The sequence below is a fragment of the Vespa velutina genome, chromosome 10 (assembly GCF_912470025.1).
Source record: "Vespa velutina chromosome 10, iVesVel2.1, whole genome shotgun sequence".
Taxonomy (NCBI): domain Eukaryota; kingdom Metazoa; phylum Arthropoda; class Insecta; order Hymenoptera; family Vespidae; genus Vespa; species Vespa velutina.
In genome coordinates this window covers 143236-171160 of record NC_062197.1, presented here as the reverse complement: position 1 = coordinate 171160, position 27925 = coordinate 143236, and the positions used below count along the sequence as shown (strand labels likewise).

General features: G+C 41.6%; 4 protein-coding genes across 16 annotated transcripts; 3 read left to right on the top strand and 1 right to left on the bottom strand.

Moving 5' to 3' along the window:
* The first annotated feature begins 1228 nt into the window (after window positions 1–1228).
* LOC124952481 (importin subunit beta-1) lies at window positions 1229–14528 on the top strand. Of its 6 annotated transcripts, XM_047502425.1 has the most exons (9): window positions 1229–1860; window positions 2533–2591; window positions 2670–2852; window positions 3049–3402; window positions 3609–3758; window positions 3863–5724; window positions 6013–6236; window positions 6367–6709; window positions 14390–14528. In XM_047502425.1, the coding sequence occupies exons 1-7, from the start codon at window positions 1800–1802 to the stop codon at window positions 6077–6079; spliced, it is 2736 nt and encodes a 911-aa protein (XP_047358381.1). In that variant the 5' UTR covers window positions 1229–1799; the 3' UTR covers window positions 6080–6236; window positions 6367–6709; window positions 14390–14528. The 6 variants fall into 6 exon arrangements, with proteins under 6 accessions (XP_047358381.1, XP_047358380.1, XP_047358385.1 ...); XM_047502424.1 differs by lacking the exon at window positions 14390–14528 and having other exon boundaries at window positions 6367–11768; XM_047502428.1 differs by lacking the exon at window positions 6013–6236 and having other exon boundaries at window positions 1232–1860.
* Window positions 14510–18391, top strand: LOC124952484 (carcinine transporter). Its single transcript, XM_047502435.1, has 11 exons — window positions 14510–14653; window positions 14857–15078; window positions 15454–15612; window positions 15686–15789; window positions 16141–16295; window positions 16373–16541; window positions 16646–16894; window positions 17030–17244; window positions 17422–17603; window positions 17722–17900; window positions 17981–18391. The coding sequence occupies exons 1-11, from the start codon at window positions 14579–14581 to the stop codon at window positions 18216–18218; spliced, it is 1947 nt and encodes a 648-aa protein (XP_047358391.1). The 5' UTR covers window positions 14510–14578; the 3' UTR covers window positions 18219–18391.
* On the bottom strand, window positions 17679–22866 carry LOC124952486 (protein BFR2). Of its 3 annotated transcripts, XM_047502443.1 has the most exons (9): window positions 22319–22861; window positions 21630–21737; window positions 21335–21544; window positions 20583–20711; window positions 19999–20496; window positions 19414–19483; window positions 19140–19302; window positions 18789–19019; window positions 17679–18673 (listed from the first exon to the last, which is right to left on the bottom strand). In XM_047502443.1, exons 1-9 carry the CDS (start codon window positions 22343–22345, stop codon window positions 18646–18648), a joined length of 1464 nt encoding a protein of 487 aa, XP_047358399.1. In that variant the 5' UTR covers window positions 22346–22861; the 3' UTR covers window positions 17679–18645. The 3 variants fall into 3 exon arrangements, with proteins under 3 accessions (XP_047358399.1, XP_047358398.1, XP_047358400.1); XM_047502442.1 differs by having other exon boundaries at window positions 17679–19019; window positions 22319–22864; XM_047502444.1 differs by lacking the exon at window positions 17679–18673 and having other exon boundaries at window positions 18901–19019; window positions 19133–19302; window positions 22319–22866.
* Window positions 17981–27925, top strand: LOC124952485 (4-coumarate--CoA ligase 1-like). Of its 6 annotated transcripts, none has more exons than XM_047502439.1 (10): window positions 17981–18044; window positions 25218–25500; window positions 25586–25793; window positions 25912–26081; window positions 26193–26391; window positions 26478–26632; window positions 26753–26936; window positions 27033–27361; window positions 27443–27638; window positions 27715–27925. In XM_047502439.1, the coding sequence occupies exons 2-10, from the start codon at window positions 25252–25254 to the stop codon at window positions 27807–27809; spliced, it is 1785 nt and encodes a 594-aa protein (XP_047358395.1). In that variant the 5' UTR covers window positions 17981–18044; window positions 25218–25251; the 3' UTR covers window positions 27810–27925. The 6 variants fall into 6 exon arrangements, with proteins under 6 accessions (XP_047358395.1, XP_047358393.1, XP_047358392.1 ...); XM_047502437.1 differs by lacking the exon at window positions 17981–18044 and adding an exon at window positions 23010–24302 and having other exon boundaries at window positions 25214–25500; XM_047502436.1 differs by lacking the exon at window positions 17981–18044 and adding an exon at window positions 23012–24302.

The following is a 27925-nucleotide window of genomic DNA, read 5'->3' as shown; positions in this document are numbered from 1 at the left end:
TATAGATGGTAAGGCACGCGCAATGCACGCGCTGCGATGCATTATGAAAGCGAATGTATTCTGTATATCGTTTCATTAAATCTACTAAAACGATCTTTTTCTTTTCTTCTTCGACAGCCCTACGAAATTCCTGTTCTGGATCTCTCTCTCTCTCTCTCTCTCTCTCTCTCTCTCTCTCTCTCTCTCTCTCTCTCTCTCCTTTGTTCCCGAATCGTAGCGGTTCGCGAGGGTCCCCTTCGCGAGGGAACGAAGGAAGGGTCGCTCTCGCTCGCTACAAGATCCTTTATTGTAACCCATGGCATACGCCCTAGGAACGCACCTGCCCGTCTCTCTTGGATTTTCATAGAAATCTGGTTCTCTCTCTCTTTCTCCTTAGGAACCAATCGGAATCTACGTATTTTACGAATTTACATAACCGTTTGTATATCGAGAGATTCGAATTTATTGTTAGTTCGTTGATTACGCAAGAATGTCGCTGAAATACGTTCCCAAGAAGAGCTTCCTATCGATCCGAATGCCGTTCGCAGAGCTCTGTAACATCGACCGAGGGAAGAGACGCTTCGTCTCAAGAACCACTGCCCTCTATTCGAGTACCTATCTCTCCGACGTTCTTTTTACGTTGTGCAATCGGTCGGATACACGTCTCTCCGCCTTTTTATCGCTGCCTCGCCAGAGAGAGAGAGAGAGAGAGAGAGAGAGACGGGACGCTCGTCCCTTTGCGAGATAAGATTCTCCCCTGCCCCCCCCCCCCCCCCCCCCAACCGCCCACCAACCGCTCGAGGATGAGTACATTTCCGTCGTAGAAATGGTCAAACCCCTTTACTTTCTACAACATTTATATCGAAGCGATAGCTATTCTTGATAATTATTCTCGATTTACGATCGCGTACACATACCGTATATCAGACTTTCGTTGATTCGACGAATCAAACTCGATGATTGTCCATAACATTTTTCTCTTTCTTAAATTTCTCTTTTCTATACTTTCTTTTCTAAAGTTCTCGATAGATCTAAGTCTCGAGGCCATATTGTCATCGGCCTCGAGAAGCCAATGGCGTGTTTGTTAGGGAAAACGGTTAAAAAATTTCAAACCACTCGATTGAAGAGATCAGTCGGTGCAAACGGTCATAATCTTCTCGTTGGCGGCAGCAGCAGCGCTACTGGTAGCGCTTGCGTCGAAGAGGTCGCTGCTTTCCTGCAACGCGCATGCGTCTTCGGGCGGGACGGGTCGAGACGCGCAGAAAATAGTCCTCACTCGGTCGACCAGTGGAAGCCGACGATCGCGCGAGCAAGAAAGAAGGGCGAGAGGGAAAGGATAGCTTCGTCACGTTTTTTTTTACGTCCTTCGTGCCAAAGAAATTGACGGTCTTTGCGTTGATCGAACTCGTCGAAGATTAAAAAGTAGCCAAACGCTTATCGTCGTTAGCTGCGAGCTCGTAAAATTACGACGATAGGAAGCGCAAGAGCGATAATCGAGAAGGCTCGTGGGATATCACTACGCCGCACGTTGAGGGGAGAAACGATAGAGTGAGAGAGAGAGAGAGAGAGAGAGAGAGAGAGAGTGAGAAGGCAAAAGACAAGGAGCAGAAGAGGAAGGGGGACGTCGTCGGGGCAGTTGATTCGGTAGTGACTACATGTGGGTATCCGCCGGTTGCGATCAGAAAACGTCTCGCGTTAGGACGATATCGTAAAGAGTCTCGTGTCGCTATTGTAATATATATATATATACATACATATATACATATATATATATATATATATATCCTGACGAGAGGGTCGAGCGGAAGTTACTAGAAGCCATGCAGATGGATCCAACGACGGTACAATTGATCCAGGTCCTCGAGAGGACGGTCTCCTCAGGTGAGTCGATCCACTTGAAAAAGATCATTTTTAACCGTCATCAAAGAGAGATGCGTACTATTTCGTTAGTATTTTCTATCGTGGCCGATCGTCGTTGCCCTTAACCTTTTCGATACTCGTCGAAAATTCGATACTCGCCGCGCGATTACGTTTTTCCTTCGCTCGTTACTTTTTTTTTTTTTTTTTTTTTTTTTTTTTTTTCTTCTTCTATATACTACACAAGTCGGATTGCGACCGCGTGCGCGTCCCTTCGTTCGAAACGTCCGGTGAATTAGCGCAACGCGTGTTCCTAACGCGATAGAATCTATGAATCATTTCGGTCGAACGATTAGCTTTTTACGGCCTAATCAACGATACTTCCCTCCCGATTTTCTTGCGCGCATCCAATAATGTCGCCGATTATGCTCGACTTGGCTGTTGCTATGGGCTTTGTTCGGCGAACGGAAAACTATTGTCTCGTCCGGCGGTTACTCGTTCTCGCCGTCGACGATGGCCATCCTGCTTTGGCCATCTTCTGCTTTTACCAAATAAAATACCCTTCTACGAGCCGATCTATCTAGCCTATGACTAACCTATAAAATGTTTCAATGAGTCGGAGACATACCTTTGACCTTGCGATACTGCTTTAAATCTTTCCTGCCGATATTTTAACCGTTCAATATGTGTTTTCAGACAAAAATGAACTGGAAGCGGCGGAAAATTTTTTGGAACAGGCGGCACAATCCAATTTTGTTAGTATCTTTATAAGCTGAATTATTCGTAATGTAGATTTGAATCAGATCGTATTAATCAAATTTCTCATATTTTAGCATGAATTTGTTCAACGGCTCAGCGGAGTACTGGTTACTGCAACAGCCAGTCCGGTGGCTCGTATGGCAGCTGGGCTACAATTGAAAAATCAACTTACCTCAAAGGATCAGGCGCTAAAGTATCAGTACCAGCAACGTTGGTTGGCTATCCCTGCCGAAACAAGGGAATATATCAAGAAAAATGTACGATAAGATAAATGCCTTTCTGGTTTTCCTTCAAAAGAAGAAAAAAGAAAAATAATCTAGAAATTATAACGTCTCGTATACTTTATTATATTTTTCATTGTAACGTATAACGCATATTTGTTTCCAAGTTTTACCTAATACTATTGACGATTTAGTGTAAATATTTTATACGAAAGAATAATCCTTGTTATAGATTTTGGGAGCATTAGGAACTGAAAATAATAGGCCGAGCTCTGCAGCACAATGCGTAGCTTATGTCGCTGTTGCCGAATTGCCAGTTGGTCAATGGAGCAATTTAATTCCTCTATTAGTAAACAATGTGGTTAATCCTAATAGTACGGAAATGATGAAAGAAGCTACTTTAGAGACTATCGGTTACATTTGTCAAGAAATAGAAAGCGAAGTCTTGGTATCGCAGTCTAACCAAATTCTCACAGCGATTATTCATGGCATGAAAGGTTCCAGTACGTCCAATCACGTACGACTTGCAGCTACGAGCGCGCTCTATAATTCCTTAGAATTTACTAAAGGAAATTTTGAAATCGAGGTCCGTATTTATTTATTAATAATTTAACTTTTATCATCTATCGTACGTCTACACACACGCACGCATACGTACATGTGCATGCATGCTGCAAATATGCATTGCATATGTGTGTGTGTGTGTGTGTGTGTGCGTGTGCGCGCGTGCGTGCGTGCGTGCGTGCGCGCGTGTGTGTGTATACAATTTTTCTTGTACCGTCATATTTACAGTCCGAGAGGAACTTTATCATGGAAGTAGTGTGCGAAGCGACACAATCGTCAAACACGCAAGTTAAAGTAGCGGCTTTACAATGCCTCGTCAAAATTATGTCTTTGTATTATCAGTATATGGAACTTTACATGGCACCAGCATTGTTTCCTGTAAGTAATGCTTCAAATTTCTACGTATTTTTTTTTTTTTTTTTTTTTTTTTTTTTTTTTTTTTTATTAATAAAAATTAGGCAAACATCTCGTATCTCGCACAGATTACTCTGGAGGCTATGAAGTCGGATATCGACGAGGTTGCACTGCAGGGAATTGAATTTTGGTCCAATGTGTCGGACGAAGAAGTTGATTTAGCCTTGGAAGAAGGAGATGCTTCTGAAGTTGGCCGACCACCATTAAAAGTTTCAAGGCACTACGCGAAAGGTGCTTTACAATTTTTAGTACCGGTACTCATGAAAAAATTAACGAAACAAGAAGAATTCGATGACGAGGACGATTGGAATCCTTCGAAAGCCGCCGGTGTATGCTTGATGCTGCTCTCAACTTGTTGCGAAGAAGCTATAGTTCCTTTCGTATTACCATTCGTCAAGGATAATATCAAGAGTCACGATTGGAGATATCGAGACGCAGCCGTAATGGCATTCGGTTCCATCCTCGGTGGCGTAGAGCCTACCACATTGAAACCATTGGTAGAGCAGGCAATGCAAACGCTCATCGAGCTGATGTACGACAGTAGCGTTGTCGTAAGGGACACCGCGGCATGGACATTCGGACGTATTTGCGAGATCATTCCAGAAGCTGCCATTAACGAGACGTATTTGAAACCTTTATTGGAATCTTTGGTAAACGGACTGAAGGCAGAACCTCGCGTCGCTGCGAACGTATGCTGGGCGTTCACGGGTCTTGCCCAAGCGAGTTACGACTCGGCCTGCGAGGACGAGCAACAGCCAGAAACATATTGTATGTCGCAATACTTTGATTTCATAATTCAGAGACTATTGGAGACTACCGACAGACCGGACGGGGCCCAAGCGAACTTGAGATCGGCGGCGTACGAAGCACTGATGGAGATGGTGAAAAATTCCCCACGGGATTGTTACGTTACCGTGCAAAAAACGACGATGGTCATTTTGGAAAGATTGCAACAAGTATTGCAAATGGAAACGCACATACAAAGTCATTCGGATCGAGCCCAATACAACGATCTTCAATCATTGCTATGCGCCACCCTACAGTCCGTATTACGTAAGGTAACACCGGAAGACGCGCCGCAGATATCGGACGTTATAATGACCGCCCTATTGTCGATGTTCAATTCGAACTCTTGCAAATCCGGTGGCGTCCAGGAGGACGCTCTTATGGCCGTCTCGACTTTGGTCGAAGTTTTGGGAGAGCGCTTTTTGAAATACATGAACGTATTTAAGCCTTATCTCTGTCTCGGCCTGAAAAATCATGCCGAGTATCAAGTATGTTGCGTTGCCGTAGGCCTTACCGGTGATATATGTCGTGCTCTTAAGAGCAAGATCATTCCATATTGCGACGAGATAATGACCCTTCTTTTGGAGAATTTAGGAAACAATACGGTACATCGTTCTGTAAAGCCTCAAATATTTTCGGTCTTTGGCGACATAGCCCTGAGTATCGGTATAGAATTCAAAAAGTATTTAGACGTTGTCTTGCAAACGTTGGTACAGGCCTCGCAGGCGAACGTCGATAGATCCGATTACGACATGGTCGATTATCTTAACGAATTACGCGAGGGCGTATTGGAGGCTTATACAGGGATAGTGCAGGGTTTCCGTGGTGAATCTACGAATAATACATGCCCGGAGGAGATCGCTTTGGTCGAACCGCATGTGCCGTACATCATTCAATTTATTACTTTGATTGCCCAAGATCGGGAACATTCCGATGGTAACATATCGGCTGCGCTTGGCCTTATCGGCGATCTCGTCAGCGTTTTTGGAGCGAAATTATTGCCGATGGTCGACACCGAGCCGCTTAACGAGTTATTAGTGAAGGGCAAGAAATCGCGTAACAGCAAAACGAAGACGTTGGCCACTTGGGCCCTTAAGGAGATACGAAAGGCTAAGATTACTGCTAACAACACTACGTCCAGTTGGTGAGTATTCATTTATTAAATCTACAAGCATGATAGTTTTACGAACGCAACGTTCTCGAGCGTACAAAAGTGTACAATGTGTTTGCTGCTGCTGCTGTTGCTGTCTGTCTGTCTGTCTGTCTCTGTGTGTGTGTGTGTGTGTGTGTGTTTTGTCGTGCGCGCGTTTGCATGTGCTTGTCACGCGTGTGTGAAATGTCTTCGAATCGTCTTTTCTTTCTGTTCTTTTTTTCTTTTCTTTTTTTTTCTTTTTTCATTTTTCTCTCTTTTTTTTTTCTTTTGCCCTTTCAGCTCTTCCTCGTATGCATTTCGTGCCATCTGTTATCGCACGAAAGTAGGAGAGAAAGAATATGTGTGAGAAAAGAGGGAATATGTTCGAGCCTGTGTGTCTGTGTGTGTGTGAAAGGGTGGGTGGGTAAGAGGGGGGGGTGGAAAGACAAAGGGTCATTCAAGACAAGATTAGAGCATCCACGTGCTTTCTACTTTTTCTTCTAGACTCGCACGATCGCGCCTAGGTACGTCGCGTTAAACAAACAATTAAAGTGAGAGAGATACTCGATGTATTGAAAAAAAAAAAAGTAGTCTACTTTCCTACTTTTCGCGGGCGACGGTCACTGATATTTGGCTCGCTTTTGTTGTTTACAGATCAGCCCACGGTTGTACTGTCGTGCAATTTGATTTGACTAGAACGCTATCAAACAATACAAAGACAACAAGATTGGATGTTGCGGATGCGAGTTGATGGATGTGCGTGAGTTCCGAAGCGATGAGGATGGGGTGATGAGTCTGCACGTGTCCCTGTCTGGCAACGGTATGCGAGGGTACCGGCGAGGGTATACAGGGTCGAACACAGCCCATATGCTCGACAGAGACAAATACCTGTCTGCCGGATACCGACAATAGATGATTAAAAAATACGAGTGCAAGTGGATGATGCCAAAATGAGTGAGCCAGGGCCGAGGCCTGCTGAGATGTTCCCGTGATGCAAGTATGCCTGAAAATCGAGTATGCGGCTTCTATCCGCGTGATTGAGACCTCCGTGTGAAGTTGAATCTGAGAGAGCGAGCGAAAGAGAGAGAGAGAGAGAGAGAGAGAGAGAGAGAGAGAGAGAGAGAGAGAGCGAGAGAGAGCGAACGAGCGAGCGTACGAGAGAGAGAGAGAGAGAGAGAGGGCGACTTCGATGGACGCTGTTACTGAGCGGTGAAAGAGAGTGCGAGATGTTGTAAGTGATGAAACACGAGCGAACTGAGAGCGTGCGCGCGAGCGAGCAAGCGAGCTAGCGAGAGAGAGAGAGAGAGAAAGAGAGAAAATACGTGAAATGGAATATGTGAAGTATGAGTGTGTGTGAGAGAGATATGAGAGAGTATGAGAGCGACAGTGCGAGAGGCTGTGAGAATTTTAGTCGAATTATGTGTATCCTTGTTTACGCACGTCGCACGACGTTATACTATACCCCTTACTCCTGTGGATTCTTGATTAAACTCCCACAGTAAGAATCGTATCGCGACTCACGCGAGTAAGAGTAATGCTCAGGATGCGAGGCGTGTACTTGTTATTTTAGTATGTCTGAAAACTTTGCTGTGAGATCATGTGATACAAGGAGTGAATTAATCAGCAAGTCTGAACGAGAGCGAGTGTGACGAAGAGAGAACGAGAGACTGAGTTAAACAAAGAAACAAATATACAAGAAGATTCGACAAGCTGGTAACCCCTGATCCGATCGTTTTGCGCGTGAATCCAATGATCCGTTGTACGACGATGTGTATGTTCATTTCCCACCCTGAGCCCCCCACCCCCACCCCCACCCCACCCCTACCCCCGTATGCGAATGTCTGTTGCTATTGATTCATTAAAAATTAATATTTTGCTGGCAACAAGTGATTTAGTTGTATTGTCTAGCCTAAACCGGGAGAAAAAGACGACCGCACTCCATCTCCGCTTCTGACATACGTAGTAAATTAGAGAGACAAATAGAACAAGTTTTTATGCGATCATAGTACAATCATTCACCGATCGGTTTTTACTCGCATATATAAATTTCGCATATGTAAAACGATTAAAATGAGAAGGGGGTACATTTTCCACTGCCATCGAATCTATTCTCTTACTACTTACTACCGTTTATTTCTAAACGAGATTTTTCGACCTTTTCTTTTTTTCTTTTCCTTTCAAATGTGAGACATATCTTTGCAATGTTTTTCTTTATATCGTTTATGTAATTCGCGAACAACAACTACCACTGCTACAACAATAAATGTCGTCTTCCTGGATTCGTGGCTCCTAACGAAAGTGGAGAGTACTCGTTCAATGTGTGGTATTATGATCGCATAAATGTGCGTAGAGGGTAATTGACATAGCCCAGTGTCCTTACCTCAAGAATGTGTAATCCTTTAGACGAAATAAAATCGAGTCTACGTTGAAAATAGCGATTCGATTCAGCATTGAAATATCTCGATCGATTCTTTCAACGAAATTGGAATCTTGATTCTAGATGGTGCCTTTATCCAACTGGGATATTTCAAATACCGAACGAGTTTCGCGAGTCAGATCGGAACTCTAACGTCGTGTATCATCCTCTTTTCCCTCGTTAGAAGTTATTTCTTCCTAGGAAAACTCGTCGAATCTTTCCCTTCCCCCTCCCTTTTTTTCTCTTCGGCAAATGTATTTTCGCGCGATTAAAGAAGATTCGAGCGCAGGGTAGGTCGCTCAAAAAATAAAAAATAAAAAAAAAAGAAAAGAAAATAAATTAAATGCCAAAAGAGAAAAGAAAAAGGGCCAAATTAACGCGCGATAAAATCAACGTTTGATACGCGACTGTGGTTGTGCCATGCATTCCAAATACTATTGCCGGTGGAAAACCTTTCCTCTTTTTTTTTTTTCATATATTCTACTTGTTTCGCTCTTGTGATTTTTTTAAAGTCTGCTTCGTACACTGCGTACTAGTATACGTTAGACATATCACGCTTTAATTTTTTCAAGAAAACCAAGAGATAAACTAAAAAAAAAAGAAAATAAAAGAAAAAATATTCTTAGATTCTTCGGTGACGATCAGAATTGGAAACGAACGAAAGAGAAAATTTGTTCCAATTAGAATTTTCCAAAAATTGCGTTAATATAATACGTCTGATCACGAACCTTTGAATCGAATCGATTGGAATATCAAAATCGATCGACGCCGAAGCGCAAGTATTGTTTTTTCTTGAACATTCCACGTATCAGTGAGGTAGAGTGAGAATGAGAGAGAGAGAGACAGAGAGAAAGTGTGTTTAGGGAATATGAGAGAAAACGTGACGACGTGAGAGAATAGAATGGAAGAGAGACTCTTGGAAAGGGAAGTAAGTGAGAAAGTGAGTAAGAAGTGAAGTGTATGAAAAATAGAGAGAGAGAAAGAGAGAGAGAGAGAGAGAGAGAGAGAGAGAGAGAGAGAAAGGTACGATGGTGAGGGCAGATAGACGTCGTGGGTCTTTTCGCGTTTTTAGCAGAAAACTCGATCGCTTGCACATTCTTCCGATTCGTTATCAAAAGTCGTGCTTTCATGTCCAGACGATATATTAAAGAAAAAGAAAAGAAAAGAAAAGAAAAAAAAAAAAACAGGAAAAAAAAAGAAAAAAAAAGAAAAAAAGTAGAAAAAAATAAAAAAACAAAAAAAAAAAGAAAAAGCAAAGAATCGTCACGGGCCTAGAATCGAAACGCGGGTTGTTGTTCCGTACCGTGCCGTTATCGAACGTAAACCACAAAGTGAGAGACGCATATGCGCGTATACATATACAGAGAGAGAGAGAGAGAGAGAGAGAGAGAGAGAAACGGCCAAGTGCACGCGTAGCGGTCCCTTTTCGACATTTACCGCCGATTATCGTGTTCTCGTTATCGACTCGCCGGTGGACGCGCTCTTTCTTCACATGCACGCGTCAAAAATAGTTCTGCTCAGACCCGAAAGAAGAAAATTCATATACACTATATTTTTTATATATCTAAAGTCAAATATTTTTTTCATATATCATAGGAGATATATAATAATATACATATATTTTTTATAATTAACATCCGTAATAATGCGCGTACCTTTCGATTTGTTGCGATCGCAAAGAGTCAAATTTGAAACGTTACATGCCCGTATATTTCCATTGTTTGAAGGACTAAAGCGAAACGTTAAAAAAGAAAGAAGAGAAATATATAGAAAATGATGTTATCGCGTTTGCGAACCGAAAGACGAGCGTCCACCAGAGTTCGAAGCTGTTTCCATGTCCTCGAGGCGATCTACCTTTTCCGTGTTGCGTCGAAACGCAAGAAATAGAGGGAGAAAGAGAGAGAGGGAGAGAGAGAGAGAGAGAGAGAGAGAGAGAGAGAGAGAGAGAGAGAGAGAGAGAGAGAGAGAGAGATAGGATGAAAATGTAAAATGTAAAAAAAAAAAGAACGAACGTGGAAAAAAGGATATCGAAAATACAAATACATACATCTATCGTCGTAAACGGTCGGAAGATGGCCGAGAATCTTAAGGGTCGGCTGTGCGTCGTAAGATCGAGTTGCAAAAAAAAAGAAAGATGGATGGGGGAACGTAAAAAAGTAAATAAAAATACAAATCTAAACCGCGACTGTGATTCTTTTGGAGTGACTCTCTTATGCGAGGGTTCGATGTTTTGATCCTGAAGGGGAGCACGGTTCCAAGAAGAAATTTTGTTCCTCTCCTTTTTTGTTTCGTTGGGCTTCTTTTTTAACGAACGTTGTTACCGATTATACTCTTTTTTGCCTTTCGAGAGATCGAGGGATACGAAGAGTGTGCGACGTACGTGTGCGACGATGACGATGACAAAGAGAAGAAAAAGAAGGTGAAAAAGAAAGGCTAAAGGAATCGTGCTCTCGCATAAACTTGTACGCTAAAAATGTCTTGTCGACTATTAGTTGTTAGCCTTTCATCGTCGAGACTCTTAGAGTGCGTGCGATGCTTTCATAGGGTACGTAAGTGAGAGCGTGTAAATATATAGAAGAAAGCGTGTGCATTACGCTGTATCAGTGATGATGTGCGCTAATGAAGTAAACGATTGACGAGGGTGTTACAGAGAGAGAGAGAGAGAGAAAGAGCGAGAGAGAGAGAGAACGAAAGATAGAGAGAGAGAGAGAGAGAGAGAGAGAGAAAGAGCGCGAAAGATACAGTAAGAGAGAGAGAGAGAGAGAGAAAGTGGGTACGTTTATGCGTCGAGTTGTGTTGCGTATCGTGAGCAATGAACGAACGAGAGATGAGCGAGAGAGAAAAAAAATAAAGAAAAGGAGATAGTTGGCTCGTGATTCGCCGTGAACCGCGACGTCGAAGGTCGTCGTGACGTGTAAACAAAAATACGAAAATTCCTATGGGGGAAGAGAGGAGTTAAATAAAGATTAAATGAAATATACATTTTCTATCGTTGCGAGATAAATACGGGGAACTGTACATGAAATAGCGATTTCTTAATTGTCATCTTTCTTTCATCTTATTATTAACGTTTTATATAGAAAAGAATCGAGAACGCGTTGATATTAATTACATTAAATTATATTTGACACATTTAAATAGTGATATTAAACAATTATTTTAAGAGGAATCTTGAGACGCCATAATTACCACTAGTTCTTCACCATTCGCCACGATATCATTTTACGTACGAAACACGAGTCCAATATATCCAGAAAGATTAAAAAAAAAAAAAGAAAAAAAAAAAAAAAAAGAAAAAAAAAAAAGAAAAATTATCGACATCGTACGGAAATGGTTCGCTCTAACCTTCACCTTGATATTTTTTCGTCCATAATTTGTTTTCTACCATTTCCGTATCGATCGTCGGAGGATGGAAAAATGAAAATCGCGAAGATGCAAAAAAAAGAAAAATTCCAAAAATAAATGAGAGGAGAAATGAGTGAATGGGTGTTTTATGCGGTGTAACAGAGAATGAAGAATGATGTTGATAGTGATGATGCCGATCGATGATCGGATTAAGATTATAATTGCGAATGTGAAAATTCATGAGCGATGATGATAAACGTGGGCTGAAGTATAATAAATGAAATCGATGAATGAAGTCCGTTTGGCCTGCCACTATTTTTGCTCACCCTCTCCAAATTTTTATTGAATCTCGTCGATCGGTCGATATACAAATTTTCGTCGAGATCCTCTCAGGAGGAATATGATTAATAGAAATTGGCATTTACAATGTGACAAAGACATAATGGTTATGGCCTACTCTTCTATTTTTTATTCTATATTGTTAAAATGACGAATCCTTTTCGAGATGATTCGAGAATTTCAATTCTTCCAAAATACTCGTATCTCTCGAAGAATCCGATAATCAAACATAAGCGAATTTTGCTCGTACGACACTTTCGGTTACGAAATATGGAGATTATTTATAAGAATAACGCGTTAAGTCGTCAAATTCCTCTTATAGAGCGGTAAACGCATCGATAGTCACATTAGGATGAAATGTTGAGGTATGCTTGAAGGGAGAGTGCAAGAAATAGAAAGGGGGAGAGGGAGGGAGGGTGGGAGGGAAAAGTGTGATCAAAGAGAGAAAGCGTTCATGCGTTTACGCGAGACTAAGAGAGGAAGAAAAAGAACAAATTTTATTTTATACGTTTATCGGAGAACTTTATAGGCTGAAGGAAAGAGAATCCTTGATCCTTTTTTTTTTCTTTTTTTTTTCTTTTTGTTTTTGTTTTTGTTTTTTTACTCTTTCCCGAGCATTTTATACCGAACAGTCTAACAAAAGTTATACGAAGAAGAGAAGCAAAGGAATATGAAAAAAATAAAAAAGTCTCTATGGGAGAGGGTGTGGCATGTCCGTATGATGCGAGTTATATCTTTTATTCCTTTTATGAGTTTGTTGTGACAGTCGTGTGATTCGTGAAGTCTGTGCGCTTGTGAAGGTTTACACTTGACAACGATTATGTGACTTCGGCTATGTAGCTTACTTGTGTGAGATCGATGATGATGCTGCTGATGGGTGATGATGATGCTGATGGATGATGCTGATGATGATGATTGTGAACAATTGTTGTTGGGGAAAGTGTGCCTAACGCGTATAATCGGTCACATTAATGATATACCTCGTCATTCTTGCGGCGATAAAACGGGTCGCGATTGGCGTTGGAGTGAAAAAAGCTTGGCAAAGATTTTTTTCTACGGAATGGATTATCGTTGCGCAATTGCTGCTGTATTAACAGTGGCGTATCATCGCGCGTAAACGTTAATGTGACCGATTGTACCATCGAGTGTAAGAACGGATTATACGAATCGCCAAGCGACAGTGCCATATAATTCCAAGTCATAACAACAGCTAATTCACCACCTCGATTTATTATCCTTACGACACTTACACGAACAGAACGAAGAAAAAAGAAATAGGAAGCAAAAAAAAGCGTTTACGTAAATCTATTGTACTCTTTAATCGAAAAAAGAAGAAAGAAAAGAAAAAAGAAAAGAGAGAAGATTTCACGATCAATGGAATGCAAATTGCTTCCACGTCTTTGCATGATTCTTTTTTCCTCCGACGCAGAGATTTGTCCGAAAATAAAATTTCATTCGAAATACACGTACACACGAACGCCGCGGTGGTCGCCCATCATTATTACCAAGGATCATTCTTTCTTTTTTAAAATGCATTGACCTCTATGTCAAATTCATTTTTCTTTTTTACTTTATTTTTTTTTTTTTTTTTTTTTCTTTTCTCTTCTTTATTTGGCCCTCCTCTGTCACATTTTAAAATCGATCGTCGACGTATTTAAGAAAATAATTGTAAAAATCTTTCTCAAGGGTGAGAGAGGGAGGGAGAGAGGAGAGTTGAAAATGTCGAACGGTGAATAGGAGCTGCTTGCTACACATAGCGTATGTCAGCAGTGTTCCTAATCTCCTCTAAATACCCTTAACCCAATTGAATTAGAAGGGCATGCTACATGTATAGTTTTCCATCGTTTCGATGCACTTGCCAGGTTTTCTCTCTACCTTTCGTATGTGCGCTGCATAAGAACGACTTTGCTGTTCCATTCTTGTTCGTTCGATTAAAATCTTATAAAGGAGAGTTAATCGTTCGGGGCCGATAATCGTTTCGTCCAACTGTCGTAAAATCGACGAGATCGTTTCATTCCCGTTCGAATAGTTCCTTACGATATATACACCGAAGAAAATCGCGTGGAATGTTACGTGCTACATTTCGGACAAACGATCTCTTTTGGTAAGTCATCCTAGTACATCCAACCATTTTTTTTTCACATCTGCATACTCAAATAGTATCGATCAATGTTAGAATACACAACCATTGGAAAAATATCTATGTATCTGCTTTTTCGTTAGGTCGGCGAATGCTGTAGTCTAAATATTTCAGTCATCTTGCATCGATCTCCCCCTTCCCCCTACGTCCCTCCAAACTTTTATCACTTTTCGCACGGTCAAAGTTGCTCGAACAAAATTGAGAAAAGAGTAAGAGAGATTGAGAAAGTGCTTTGTTTGTATGGAAGAAAGAGAGTGAAAGGGTAGAAGAGAGTAAGAGCAAGCGAGCGAGCGAGCGAGCGAGCGAGCGAGAGAGAGAGAGAGAGAGAGAGAGGGAGAGAGAGGGAGGGAGAGAGAGAGAGAGAGAGAGAGAGAGAGGGAGGGAGGAAAAGAGAAGGAAAATCGGTAGATTGACGTTTTGGTTCCGTGTCCAAGCAGAAAACGGTGTAGGCGAAGCCAAGTGCATCGTCGTTTGCGGTTGCGAGGGTGGAAAGGAAAAAGAGCAAGATGCAACACCTGACATCTCCCTCGAATCTTCCTCGGGAGGGGGCTAATGCATCTCACGTGACTCCGTTCTAAGGTATCGCCGAGCTTTTGGTAACGCGAAGTAGACCAAAGTTCGCGAAAATGCAGCAAGCCGATGATTACCAGCGGCAGGATGCCAACAACGTCGATGAAAAGACGAAAAAAAGCAACGACGAAGTAAGTAAATGACCGTATGTGTATTTTCTCAACTTTGAGAAATCTTTTTATTTTCATTCATTTCGTTTCCCTCGATTGTCCGTTATATCATACGTAATCCGTTGTCGAACGAGTTAAGAGAAATCAACGATATTCGTTCATACCATCGAATTGGAAGATATACTTATTAAGTTAAAAGTAGAGCGTCCCTGATGTCATCATAGGAGGGATTCGATCTGGACGATCTCTTGCCGATCGTCGGTGAATTTGGCCGTTATCAGAAGCAGCTGCTCTGGCTCGTATGCCTACCGGCGTGCTTGCCTTGCGGCTTTTGCGCCTTCAATCAACTGTTCATGGCGGACACACCGGCGCATTGGTGCAAAGTACCCGGACTGGAAAATATGGATGTTTCCCGGAGAAGGAGACTCGGCATTCCTACCAGTCAGGTGCCCCTATAATCGAAACGATATATTCTTTTCGCTTGAAATCGGCTCTCTCGTTCTCGAACGTGCTCAAACGCGCGTAACCCAAACCCGCATCTATAACAGCATCTGAACCCGTAGCACGAAACGAAAACATTTATTTATCCGACATCGCTTTATCGTTTCGATCCAAGTGCAAGTCGCAGTATTATATTATAATGTAACGCTAAATCGTACCAGCAGTTTGTAACCTCAGTCGATATTATTCTTACTCCATTATATCCGTTCATGTACCCGATTTCTCCTCGAGGGCACTACTCTACTCGTTCCTCCGACCATGAAGGATACGATAAGGAGATTTATGTCCGGGACAATATTGAAGTGTCCTTCTCATGGTAGGATGACAACGAGACGTACAGCCAATGCACGCGATACGACGTAGACTGGACGACGGAGAACGCGTCCAGCTCGAGGACGAACTCCTCGTGGTCTATCGTACCCTGCGATCACGGCTGGGAATACGAGACTTCGGAGATCACGTCATCCATAGTCATCGACGTACGTAAAGACGCTTACGCTATCGTCCGACTATCGACGTTCGGATTAACAGGATTCTCTAAATGCGTTACAGTTTGATCTCGTTTGCGAACGTGCTATTTATCCAACGATCGGTCTGGTTGCACTTAATACCGGTGGACCTATAGGAGTTTATCTTTTTGGTACTTTGAACGACAGGTAATTACAGTTTTAATCTTACCATTAGATATATTTGCTTGCAATTGAATTTTACGGGAGCTTTTGCTTCTTAAACGTTATTAACGAGGAAAAATATAAACTATCTCTCGAGCGTTCGAAATTCCTTTCCACCCGAGGAATGCCATATATAATAGCCAATATTAACCAAATGTTATTACGGCCATTTTAAGACTCGAAACGAGACAGCATAAGATTATATCGCTGTAATGCCCTCCTTTGTAAAATCTCCATTCGTCGTCGTCGTCGTCGTCGTCGTCGTCGTCGTCGTCGCCGTCGTCGTCGTCGTCGTCGTCAAATCTATTCCTCCAAAACGACATTCTATATTTACAGAATCGGTCGTAGACTGTCCTTCTTCACGTGTTTGGCGACGTTGATCACCGGTGGTTTTCTCACGTCTATATCCAACAGCTTTTGGACGTGGGCAGCTACGCGAATGGTAGTCGGTTTAACTATACCCGCCATCTATCAAATACCCTTTATCATATGTAAGTAATAATATCGTAAGTATCCGTTGGGCGTAAGATCAAATAAAAATGCCTATTACGAAAGTCATTCTTTTTAGCTTTGGAGTTGGTCGGTCCTAATTATCGATCGTTCGTGACAGTGATGACGTGCAGCTTCTACACGATGGGTCTGTGCATGCTGGCAGGCGTTACGTACTTGATAAGAGATTGGAGAACACTCGCGATTACGACGAGCGCGCCCTTTCTATTATATTTCACTTATTGGTGGTAAGCGAATCATCTATGCCGATCGTTGTCTCGATCTATTTCTACGAGCACGTAATTTTCGGGTCTGAAAGGATTGTGAAAAGGAAAAAGAGACAAAATTGTAGGTTCCTTCCGGAATCTCCTCGGTGGTTATTGGCGAAGGGTCGTTTGGTAGAGGCGAACGATATTCTCGAAAAATTGGCACGCGTCAATGGAAAGGAACTTCCAGCTTCGTTCACGCAGAAGCTCCGCCAACGTATGATGATGTCAAGATCAAAGAGCGAAGAGGAAAGACTACGTAACGGACCAGGCGTCTTGTCTCTCTTTAAAACGCCGAATATGCGTTTAAAAACCTGCCTTATCACGTTAAATTGGTGCGCCACAATTTATCTCTCATACGACATACCTACATACATATATCATCCTTTAACGCGTTGTTCCATTCAGGTACGACGGAGATACGTTCATTTTTCACATTTCTTCTTTCGTTTTATTCGATCGATCGCCAGGTTCGCCAATAATATGGTATACGTTGGATTGTCTTATTACGGACCTGCCCTCGGTAGCGAAGAACATCTCAGCTTTCTTTTCTCTTCGTTGGCCGAAATTCCCAGTTACATGGCTTGTTGGATAGTCATGGATAGGTGGGGTCGCAGATGGCCCCTGTGCCTCTGCATGGTCGTCGCCGGTGTTTCCTGCATAGCCACGGTTCTACTCTCTGCAGGTAGTAATAATTCCCATTGATCGACGAAACTACAAATTACTCGAGCTATATCCGTTAAATACTATATTCCTCTATCCTATAGAGAAATAGTATGGAGTCTCGTTAAACATTTTCTTTCTTTTTTTTTTTTTCTTTTTTTTTTTTTTTTTTTTTTTTTTTTTTTCGTTTTCCTTACAGACGCCGTCGTAGCCACGTTAATCCTGTTTCTCCTTTCGAAATCCGCGATATCGGCCTCGTTTTTGATAATATATCCCTTCGCCGGTGAACTTTATCCAACGCAATTGCGCGGCGTTGCCATTGGTTTTTCCGCTTACATCAGTGGTCTTGGTTTGATCATCATACCGTTCGTTACATATTTGGTAAGTTGCATTTAAATATAATTCGTAATACATAATGAGCCGAACGAGATAACGAATGGAAATAAAAGAGACGAGTTGAGACAATGTTCTTTATTACAGAATATGCTTTGATTTACAGGGTAAGGAGAATCTAGTGTTGCCTTTGGTGATCTTAGGTTGCGTCTCGGTGATCGGCGGTCTTTCGGGTTTACGGTTACCGGAAACTCTACACCATCGACTTCCGCAAACGGTGGAAGAGGGAGAACTCTTTGGGAAGGATTGGACCTGTGCCGATTGTATTCGATGCATACCTACCAAGTAGGCTTCGTAGACAGTTATTATTATTTTCTTTTATATTCGGAAGGATAAGCGTCCGAATTAATGATTTTTATCCTTAGACCTTCGTCGGCGGCGGCTTCCTACGAGGACCTGTCGGAAAGAGAAACCGTCGAGATGCACGAGGTACCCGAACTTCCAATAGCTCAAACTACATCGACACAAGCGATATCGCAAAGAATTTTAGAGGAGCAACAACGACCGACCGGTGCGAGCGTTCGCCGGCTTGTTCGGCAATCGAGCGTGATGGACACTCAGCGTGACTCCGATGGTTCCATAAAGATGACATATTGGTTTTAGACTCGGAGAAACTCATATATAGGGTCCATTATTAGTCTATCTAGTCCGATATTCCTACTTTATACAAAATTGCATTTTTTTAAGATTACCATAGTGTCTTCTCGTTTTTCTTCTGTTTTTCTTTTCCTTTTCTTTTTTTTCTTTCTGACAAATAAAACATGTTTTAGGTTCAATTGCGAGAGACTTTAAAGCCGGTCTTTTTGCTATAACTCTTTCGGTTATTTCTACGATGGAAGATTCCTCTCGTACCTTGCAATTTATTCGAATAGATTTGGTATACAAAACACGAAGACAGACAGACAGACAGACAAACAGACAGAGAGAGAGAGAGAGAGAGAGAGAGAGAGAGAGAGAAAAGAGTGCCTTCATTCGCAGCGCAGTCCTATTCAAGATGAATACGAAACGATCGTCTTCTTTCGTTTCAGTCTCATAGTCTGGTAGTCCTGTTGTAGCAGCTACGGAAAGAAGTACTCGCTAACGTCGCATCGATCGATTTGTACATATGTTGTTCATACATATGCACAACGTACGTAATCAAAGAGGAAGCCTGTATAAAGTTCCAAGAGATACCTTTCCAAGAGACGACGTTTCAGTTCCGGTGGATATGCGACGTATATGTAGTGATCCGGCATTTCTTCGTTCGTAGATACTAGATTATCGTCTCCTCCTTCCATTTTTCGTCTATCTACCGATCTACCATCGCCATGACCGCTCTGATCGTGCAACGATGATGCACCCGTAAGACTTCCATCGTTGTAACCTAAAGTTCCCGTATGATCGAGCCTCTCCTCGTCAGTGGTACTGCAAGGAGGTACAACGAGAAAGTTAAATCGATCCTGTCAGTCTATCTGTGCCAATATCATGGATAAAATATTATTTTATATCATGTTTTTACCGAGCCTCAGTGAACGTACTACATACTTGAAGAGAACCCAGATGACGTAATAGCAGGCATAAATCGAGATGCAGAAAAGAGCCATAAACGTAGCGAGCAGATACCAAGGTGTCTGACGTTGTTGCCGTTTGGTATCTTCCCAGTATCTATCGCAACTCAAATACCAACAGATCGCCCGGTTCAGTTCACCTGACGAGCAAAGAAATTGCTATAAACCTTTTCTTTTTTCTTTCGAAACATACGCTCGACATATCTTATTTCATAGCGTTAAACGGATTATCCATATCAGGTCACACCTACCTTCGATTTCTTGGAATTCTCGAACCGAGAGATTTGCGAGAAGTCCTGCGATACAATCGCGGACGAGTATCTGTCGACAAAAAGCTTGTAAATAATAGAATTTTCTTTTAGGTATAACATAACTTTGAGTGCCGTATCAAGCGCTACATTATTTTTCATTATTTTGACAAAATATGTGTATTGCGGTATGGAATTACATGTGTCACGAATCGAGTAAGGACAAACAGGAAGTTCTAATAATATAGAATCGATCAACGAATTTGTCATTCCGTACTGTTTACTATCTGTGCGAGAGGAGGAGCACCGACGTTTCATGGGAAATAAAAAATGTATTCTATAAATTGTTAAAATGGAGAGAAAATGAGCAGGAATAATAGCGTTCGAGATTAATAGCGAGTTCGATGTCCACTCATTAACAATCGTGTACGCAATCGTGTACGATGCTAATGCGACTTCATTAACGATAATACTTTTGTTCTTAAGGCTGTTCCTTCTTGGTATCACTTTCACGTTTCGAAGTAACATCGCGAAGGAAATAGCGCGATTAATCAGTTAGACCGAAATAAGTGAAGAGAAAAAGCTAACTTCACATTGTAACTTGAGCTTTTGAAGTTCCTCAGGCTTGCAGTTGGACTTGAGTTTCCTAAGATGTATTCTTCTGCGTCTTTGCCTTTTATCGACGGCAGGTAGAGCGGCTTCTACCAGATTCTCCTCGTCATCGTCGTCGTCGTCGTCCTCCTCCTCCTCCTCCTCCTCCTCCTCCTCCTCCTCCTCCTCTTTCTCCTCTTCCTCGTCATCCTCGTCGTCCTCGTCGTCCTCGTCGTCATTGTCGCAAGCGTCGCTATTATTCTCAGGACCAGCGATTTCGTTGCGACGATAAGAGGAGGAATCGGCGAGCCGATGATTTTTAAGGACATCCGCGTCGGCTCGTCGACAGTACGAACGCTGTAAGTCGTTCTTCGTGGCAGCGAGTGCGCACGACTTGTCCGTGGAAGATGAAGAGGAAGGACGATATGTCCTTGCGAGGTCTCGAGAACACGGTACGACCGACGTACTGCGCTGTTCCGTATTCTCCTTCCACACCTTTGCGCAATCGGATCGCATTAACTTTCTTAGATCGAGTTTTATCCAACTGAATTGTAATTTTATCGAAGCAAAGTCTCGTGTACCTGTATGTCGGTGTTGACATGACCGCTGTCGTCGTCCTCATCGTCCATCGAACTTTCAAAGTCACGATTTCCCAAGACGTCGCATCTCATAATGTCGCAGTAGTCGGCAAGGCACACGGCGTCCTCCGCCTTTCATTTAGGAACGAGAACAAGGACATATATCGATTATTGTAGCGCCAATCGGAAGTCAATTTTACCTTATTTATCGATATCTCATTTTCGAAACTAGTCTGATATAGAATCGCGGTCATTAATGACGTTAGTCGTCAATATCGGTAGCTGCTCTCTCTCTCTCTCTCTCTCTCTCCGCCCCCCCCTCCCATTCTCTCTCTCTCTCTCTCTCTCTCTGTCTCTTGGTGCGTTCCTTTTTTATCGGTTATCAGTCACGTGCAAAACCCTGTACAAAACCCTACATCAGTGTAAAACCCTTATGTCGAAGCGTCCGCTAATATGCTTCTTAGTGAACTCATTGAAATATAAAAGTTTCTTAATTTAAATGGATATCGATTGGAAAGCATTTAACGCTATCGTCATCGTAACTTTTCTTTATAATATTTACCGACGTATTCCTTATCGCGTTGTAGAATAAGAATCGAGGAGATAACGCGAACTTTGATTTTTCAGATAATATCGCTAGTATGATAATACGAAGTCCACGGACACATTTAATTTGTAGATTAAGACTCTTATTTTCGTATCAAATTGAAATAAATATACAAAGGTTATTGATGTAAATCAAACCGATGACTCACCGTATTAACGTTACTTTTATGTCTGTTATCGAAGTGCGCGTCGAGATGTCTTTCGGCGTAAAAAGACTTGCCGCAAAGGCCGCAGGTCCATTGCGATGGTCTGTACTGATGCTTTGCCCGTTGCTGAGGTCGAAAGATGTCTCGACTTTCGTGAAAGGGACATTCTAAGGGTAACTCCACTTGATATTTCTTTAGGATGGGCATCCATCTCTGAAATCTCGACGAAGCTTAAAAGTTTGTCCTTTGGCACATCTCACGCGATCAAAAAATGCCACGCTTAAAAGGTTTCTCTCACCTTGTGAACTATCCTCCTCACTACCGAAGCACGATCGCGGGGGCATGATATCTTAAAAACAGTTGGACCTGGCCAGGGTATTACTGACAATAGCAAAACTGCCAAAACCTGCAAAAATACGATTCCTATATTATTATTGGCTCTGTTCTTCGATGATTGCTCGCCGCTTCCGACAAGATGGATACGAGTTCGATCTTTAATCTAATAAATTTTCTTTCGCATCTTATGGTCGATAAGAGAAAAAGATAAGGAAGAAATAGAGAAAGGGAAATTTTTTGCGACTGTGTAAACTCGAACGTCGAATCGAAGTGAAAGGGATCAATGAAATGCGTACTACGTAGTACTTAATGTATCGACGATGATCCGCACGAATTTTTCGAGTATTAGCTATCTTTTAAGGTGTGAAGGATAAAACAGTGATAAAACAAGGATAAAACAAGGATAAAACAAGGATAAAACAAGGATAAAACAAGGTTTTGCCTCCTTGGTCGCTCGATGTAAAAATTAGACTTTTCCGTACTTTTGAATATTTATATATGTCGGATAAGTTATATTAGAAATTATCGTAATTCTGGAGATGGAAGAAACGAGGTAGGCGCATAGTTGCGCTATATTACGACGGGACCGGTCGGAGCGAGCGAACGGATTATCGACGGATAGCTTTATCGCCAAAGACGAGAGTTAATTACCTCGAGATGAAAGGGTTGGGTCTTCATTCATAGCCCAATGCTTCGTGCAAGAGTGATTTCGTCAGTGATTTCTACGAGCTTTGGCTTTTCTTCCTTCCGTCTCTCTCCTTTTTTTTCGACCTTTCCTTTTCGCGACTTTTTCCAGACACGAGTTTGCCTTTTAGACGAGGGCTGCAACGAGAGCGAACTAGAGGATGAACGTCGACATGGCGTCGTACTCGCCCCCTTTCTCGCCCCTTTCTCCCAGGGACGTCGCCATTCGTCGATGGACCCGTACTTTCTTCTCCCAATCACTTTTATTTCCTTCATTTTTCCTTGGAATCAATCGTATCGTTGATCCTTAGTTCAACTCTTAGATTTTTCCGCGCGCGCCGTTCCGTTACGCGACAAATTGCATAATAGAATTAAAGTTCGAGAACAATACGGACATCTTTTTCACATAAAATAGAGACATTTTTCTTATCGATCCTTAATTTCTATACCCTTACACCCTTTAGTTTATTCCTTCTTTTCTTTTCTTTTCTTTTCTTTTCTTTTCTTTTCTTCCCTTCCCTTCCCTTCCCTTCCCTTCCCTTCCCACCCCCTTCCCTTCCCTACCATTCTCTTGCATAATCTCTCAACGAGATTTTACTTTATCAAGAGCAACATCACGGACAACCTTTTCTCTCTTTCCGGTGAAGTTGAAAACACTCAAGTTTCGTTGGATTCAATTTTTGGATGGATTTTCACGAGTCTTAAAACGAACGATACGGCTCTGATTTGACGTATCGCGTCGGCGTCGATGTCGGCGTCGATGTCGACGCCGTCGTCGGCGTCGGCGTCGTCGGATATGCGTCGGCGCATCTAAAACTATTGTTTGTTGTTGGTAGACGCGCGAGTAAACGCAGGCCACGAGTAAACGTCGAATTCAAATTTTTATATGAGATTCGAAGAATTTGCTCTTTGTTATTTCCAACTTATGTAACTAAGCTAGAATTATTTCCTATATGTAATGTATCGGATGAAAGACGCGTTGATTCTACTCTCCTTTTACCTTTAGCACGCTAATGAACGATAAATGATCGCGATCAAAATTTATAATAGCACATATACATTTGGGTAATCACTTTTGGCAATAACCGTTTATCGCAACTACGAACGAAAGTTTATTACGGGCGCGTAATTAAAAGTTTTCGATAAATATTCGAGCAAATAATATTAATATAAGGATAATGTTCGAAAACATCTGTTACGAGTGATCACAATAATTAATAATACCTATTAAAAGTATTCTTTCTAACGGACGCGCTACGCTGGCGTTACATGTAGAAATGAAGATATGAGTAGGGGAAATTCAATTTGCATACATTTGTCGTTCGAAGTACGAAACTATATTATTTATGCGAAATGCTTATATCGAACTACGTTATAGAACGGGACGGTCGCTGAAAGATTCTATTGGATTTTATGACATAATTCGATCTTATTTAAAAATATTCTCGATATGCATATTATCTTGCCATTTGATAAAATCACTTAAAATCGCACTTTCGATCGTACTGGAGCAAGTAAAATTTTCTTTTTGTAGACATTAATATTACTGCGTCGTAAGTTTTGTTTACATTACATTATTTCTCGACGTTAGTAGAAAGGAAATAAGACAAATCCGTGTTGATAAGCAAGTTTAAATAAAACGAATCGGTGATGAAAGTCATTTTCAACGATAACGTTGCCGGTAACAACGTTGATCGTTAAAAACTCAATGGTGGGGAGAAGCTCGATGTGTATAACTATTTAATCTATATCTATTCTTATTACGTCATATTGATAATGTTAGGATAATGCTAAATTGTTTGCCGGAGAATTCAGCAGTCTGTCAAAGAAAACGATCTCGCACGGAGCACGCTCGAAGGTTTACCAACTGCGTTCGCGCGAATTTTCAAATCGTATTTCAAATCGATTATAGACATAGAAGCTTAAGTTATCGTCGAAAGGAAAAAGAAAGGTATTCTATAATATTGCGTAAACGTCTTTCTTTTTCGAAATGGAAGTCCTACGGTATTTATCCGGTAGTGGAACTATGTGAAATAAGTTTATTGTAGATGCTAGCGTGGAATTGAAGGTCGATTATGATATATCGCGTATGTGTACGCACGTGTTTCTCTCTCTCTCTCTCTCTCTCTCTCTCTCTCTCTGTCTTCCTCCATTTCAAACATTCATTCGTCACGAAATTTCTATAGTTACGAACGAGAACGTGATCGGTCGAATGAACGGACGATCGAATTGCGCTTCATCTCGAAAGGATGGAAAATAAACGTGCACTCAAGTTCGCTCATTATTAAACGTTGCGCATTCGAAAACTATTAAATCGAAAATATGTAAATAATATTTTAAATGATACCCCAATTTGAAAGATAAGAGATAAGATTGAAATAATATATCGCTATGAGACGAACATGATAAGAAATAGTCTTTGTACTTTGCCCCCTATTATTTCCTCGCTTGTTGTATTTCGATCGCCGATATTATTCCTTTCGCAAGTGAAACAGTTTAAACGGAAACGAAGGCGACCGATATCTAGTCGTGAGTAAATCTTTCAAGGTAGAAGCTCTTCCATTTAGTCCATTTACATTATAATTACCACATTCTTGGTATAGTTAGTAAACAGGCTTAAAGAGTTATTCAATATTTCTGCTCGCTCATACGATATGTCATTTGCATTAGCAATTTTTTCTAATTTTTTTTCTTCTAAGCGTTTTATAGATATTACGAACGATCGGATTCGATTGAAATTCAATCGAGGCTCGGTCGAATGAAATTATATTTAGTATATATCTTACAATTCGTTTCTCTAATTTTTTTTTTTTTCTTTTTTTTTTCTTTTCTTTTCTTTTCTTTTTTTTTTCTCTTCTTCTGACAGGTGATATTCTCAACGACGAGAGTCTTATCGAGATATGAAGTCGTTAAGGCACCTTTCTCGTGGCATCAAGAAATTCGAGCGGACGCTGTTAAACGATGAAGCAAGTAAAATACAATATTTAGGAGCGAGGAGTACCTTTGCGCGATCGAAAGAGAAATTTATTCGAGGTCAAAACCAAGAGATAATCATTCCTTCGCCTTTCGGTGCAGTTACTTATCCGGATTCTAAGATATCGGAATACATTTGGCGCAACGTTAACAAATTTTCCAAGCTAATTGCCCTGGTAACTCTTCTCCCGGCTACCGTCGGAAGTTGGAATTTCTAATTATTGGAAAAAATAGACGTTTTGATTCGACGATGTTTTTCAGGAATGCGGTATAACAGGTAGGAAATATACGTACGGGCAAACGAGGGACGCTGCGAACTACATTGCAAGGAGTTTGAGGAACTTAAAGTTCATGGAAGGTGATATAATTGCCTTGATCGCTCCCAATTTTCCGGAATGGGTTCTAGCTTTTTGCGGGATTTTGGAGGCGGGCCTCATCGTTACAACTATCAATCCGCATTACACGGTTGGTAAGTAACGAGAGAGAGAGAGAGAGAGAGAGAGAGAGGCGTTAGAACGATTGAGCCGACGCATAAGAAGAAGTATAAGAATAATTTAAACGCGCAAATATTCTTCACGCGATCGTAGAGGAAATGACGATGCAATTGACGTTGTCTGGTGCGAAAGGCATCGTCACTGCGAAAGGGATATTACCGATCGTAAAGAAAGCAGCAACGAACCACAGATTGGGATCGTCCCTTATCGTTATAGACGACGGAACGCCGGGTCCAATGGCGGACGGGGTGATACCTTTCAAGGTATCTTATTCCTTTATACGGACGAAACGATCAAATTTTCAATTCTTATTTAATAATTTAATTGGAACGAGTTAAGTAAACCCGAGTCGGGGATCGATTTGAAATTTTTAGGACTTGATAACTCGCGGCAAGAACTTACCGGGATTGAAAGCCCTAAGCAGTTCCGCGGACGACGTAGCGGTTTTACCTTTTTCAAGTGGGACGACGGGTCTGCCGAAAGGTGTGATGCTAACGCACGCTAATCTAGTCTCGAATATAGAAATGGTAAATGCCATCGTTGATAAGGATACCTGGATTCAAATGGCGACGGGTGAAGCATTTTATTCGCACGTATAATAGAAAAAATTGGCTTATTTTAGAACGGTATTGTAATTTATTTCTTTTTTTTCCTTATAGATGAATATCAAGACGTCATACCAATATTTCTACCCTTATTTCACATTTTTGGCATGAACGGAGTCATGCTGCCTAGTCTCATGGTCGGAGCGAAGATCGTTACGCTTCCGAAATTCCAGCCGGAAACGTTTTTCGACACTTTCATCAAGCAAAAGGTAAAAAATGTTTTGAATCAACATTGAACGTTACTTATACTGCGAATATCGAAGAAAAGAAAAATAATTCTTTCGTCGATGATACGCATCAGAAAAGCTTACTTTCTTTTATGCTTTTAGCCAGCGATTTTGTTTTGCGTGCCGCCGATAATATTGTTTCTGGCAGTTTCGCCGTTAGCCAAAAGAGAACATCTCTCGAACGTACGAAGTGCTTTCAGCGGAGCGGCGCCGCTTTCGAAGGAGGACGTCGATAGGTTTTACGACAAGTTTCGATTAGACAACAGTAGTTTTAAATTTTGCCAAGGTAAATTGTTGCCGACGGTAACATATTATTACATACGTTTATCGTACAATATTATTTATTCTCTGGTTGACACTTTCAAGAGATTTCTTTCGCCAGGGTATGGATTAACGGAGTGCGCGCCCGTGGCCTTCGTAGAAAAGACGGGGCTAAAGTACGCGAGTATCGGAAAGAATATTTGCGGTTGCGACGTGAGATTGGTCGATACCATAACGAACGTAGACATTTGCGAGCCCGGTAGGAACGGCGAATTGTGGATAAGAGGACCTCACGTCATGAAAGGTTACTTCAATAATCCGGAAGCCACTAAGGAAATGTTACTCGAGGATGGTTGGTTGAAAACCGGCGATATAGCTTACTTCGACGACGATTTAGATTTTTATATTACCGATAGGTTGAAGGAGTTGATCAAGGTCAAAGGTTTTCAGGTAAATCACAGAGACCCCCAAGTCATTATTATTATCTCCTATACGATATAACCTTTCATTTTATTTTCTTTCCCCTGTTAGGTTCCACCGGCCGAATTGGAGTCAGTTTTGAGAACGCATCCCGACGTAGAGGAATGCGCGGTAGTCGGTATTTCCGACGCAAGATCCGGAGAAGTGCCGAGGGCTTTCGTCATCTTGAAAAAGAACAGGAAGGTTAGCGAGGAGGATATCAAGAATTTCGTTAAGGGAAAGGTTTCCGAGTACAAGCAACTCGATGGTACGTACGCCAACCCCCTCTCCCCCCCCCCTCGCTCTCTCTCTCTCTCTTCTTATGCACACGTATCGTGTTTCAGGTGGTGTTTCATTCGTCCGAGATATACCCAAAAATCCAACCGGCAAGATCCTTCGAACGAAGATAAAGGAAGCGTATCTAAAAGGAAATCTGTGAAAATTCGTCGTTCATCCATGATGGATCGTCGTCGATCGTTATTTTACGTGCCTTTGTTTCCTCTTTTGATACTTTTTTTCGTTTTTAAAAATTAAACTAAACGTTATGCAATTCTA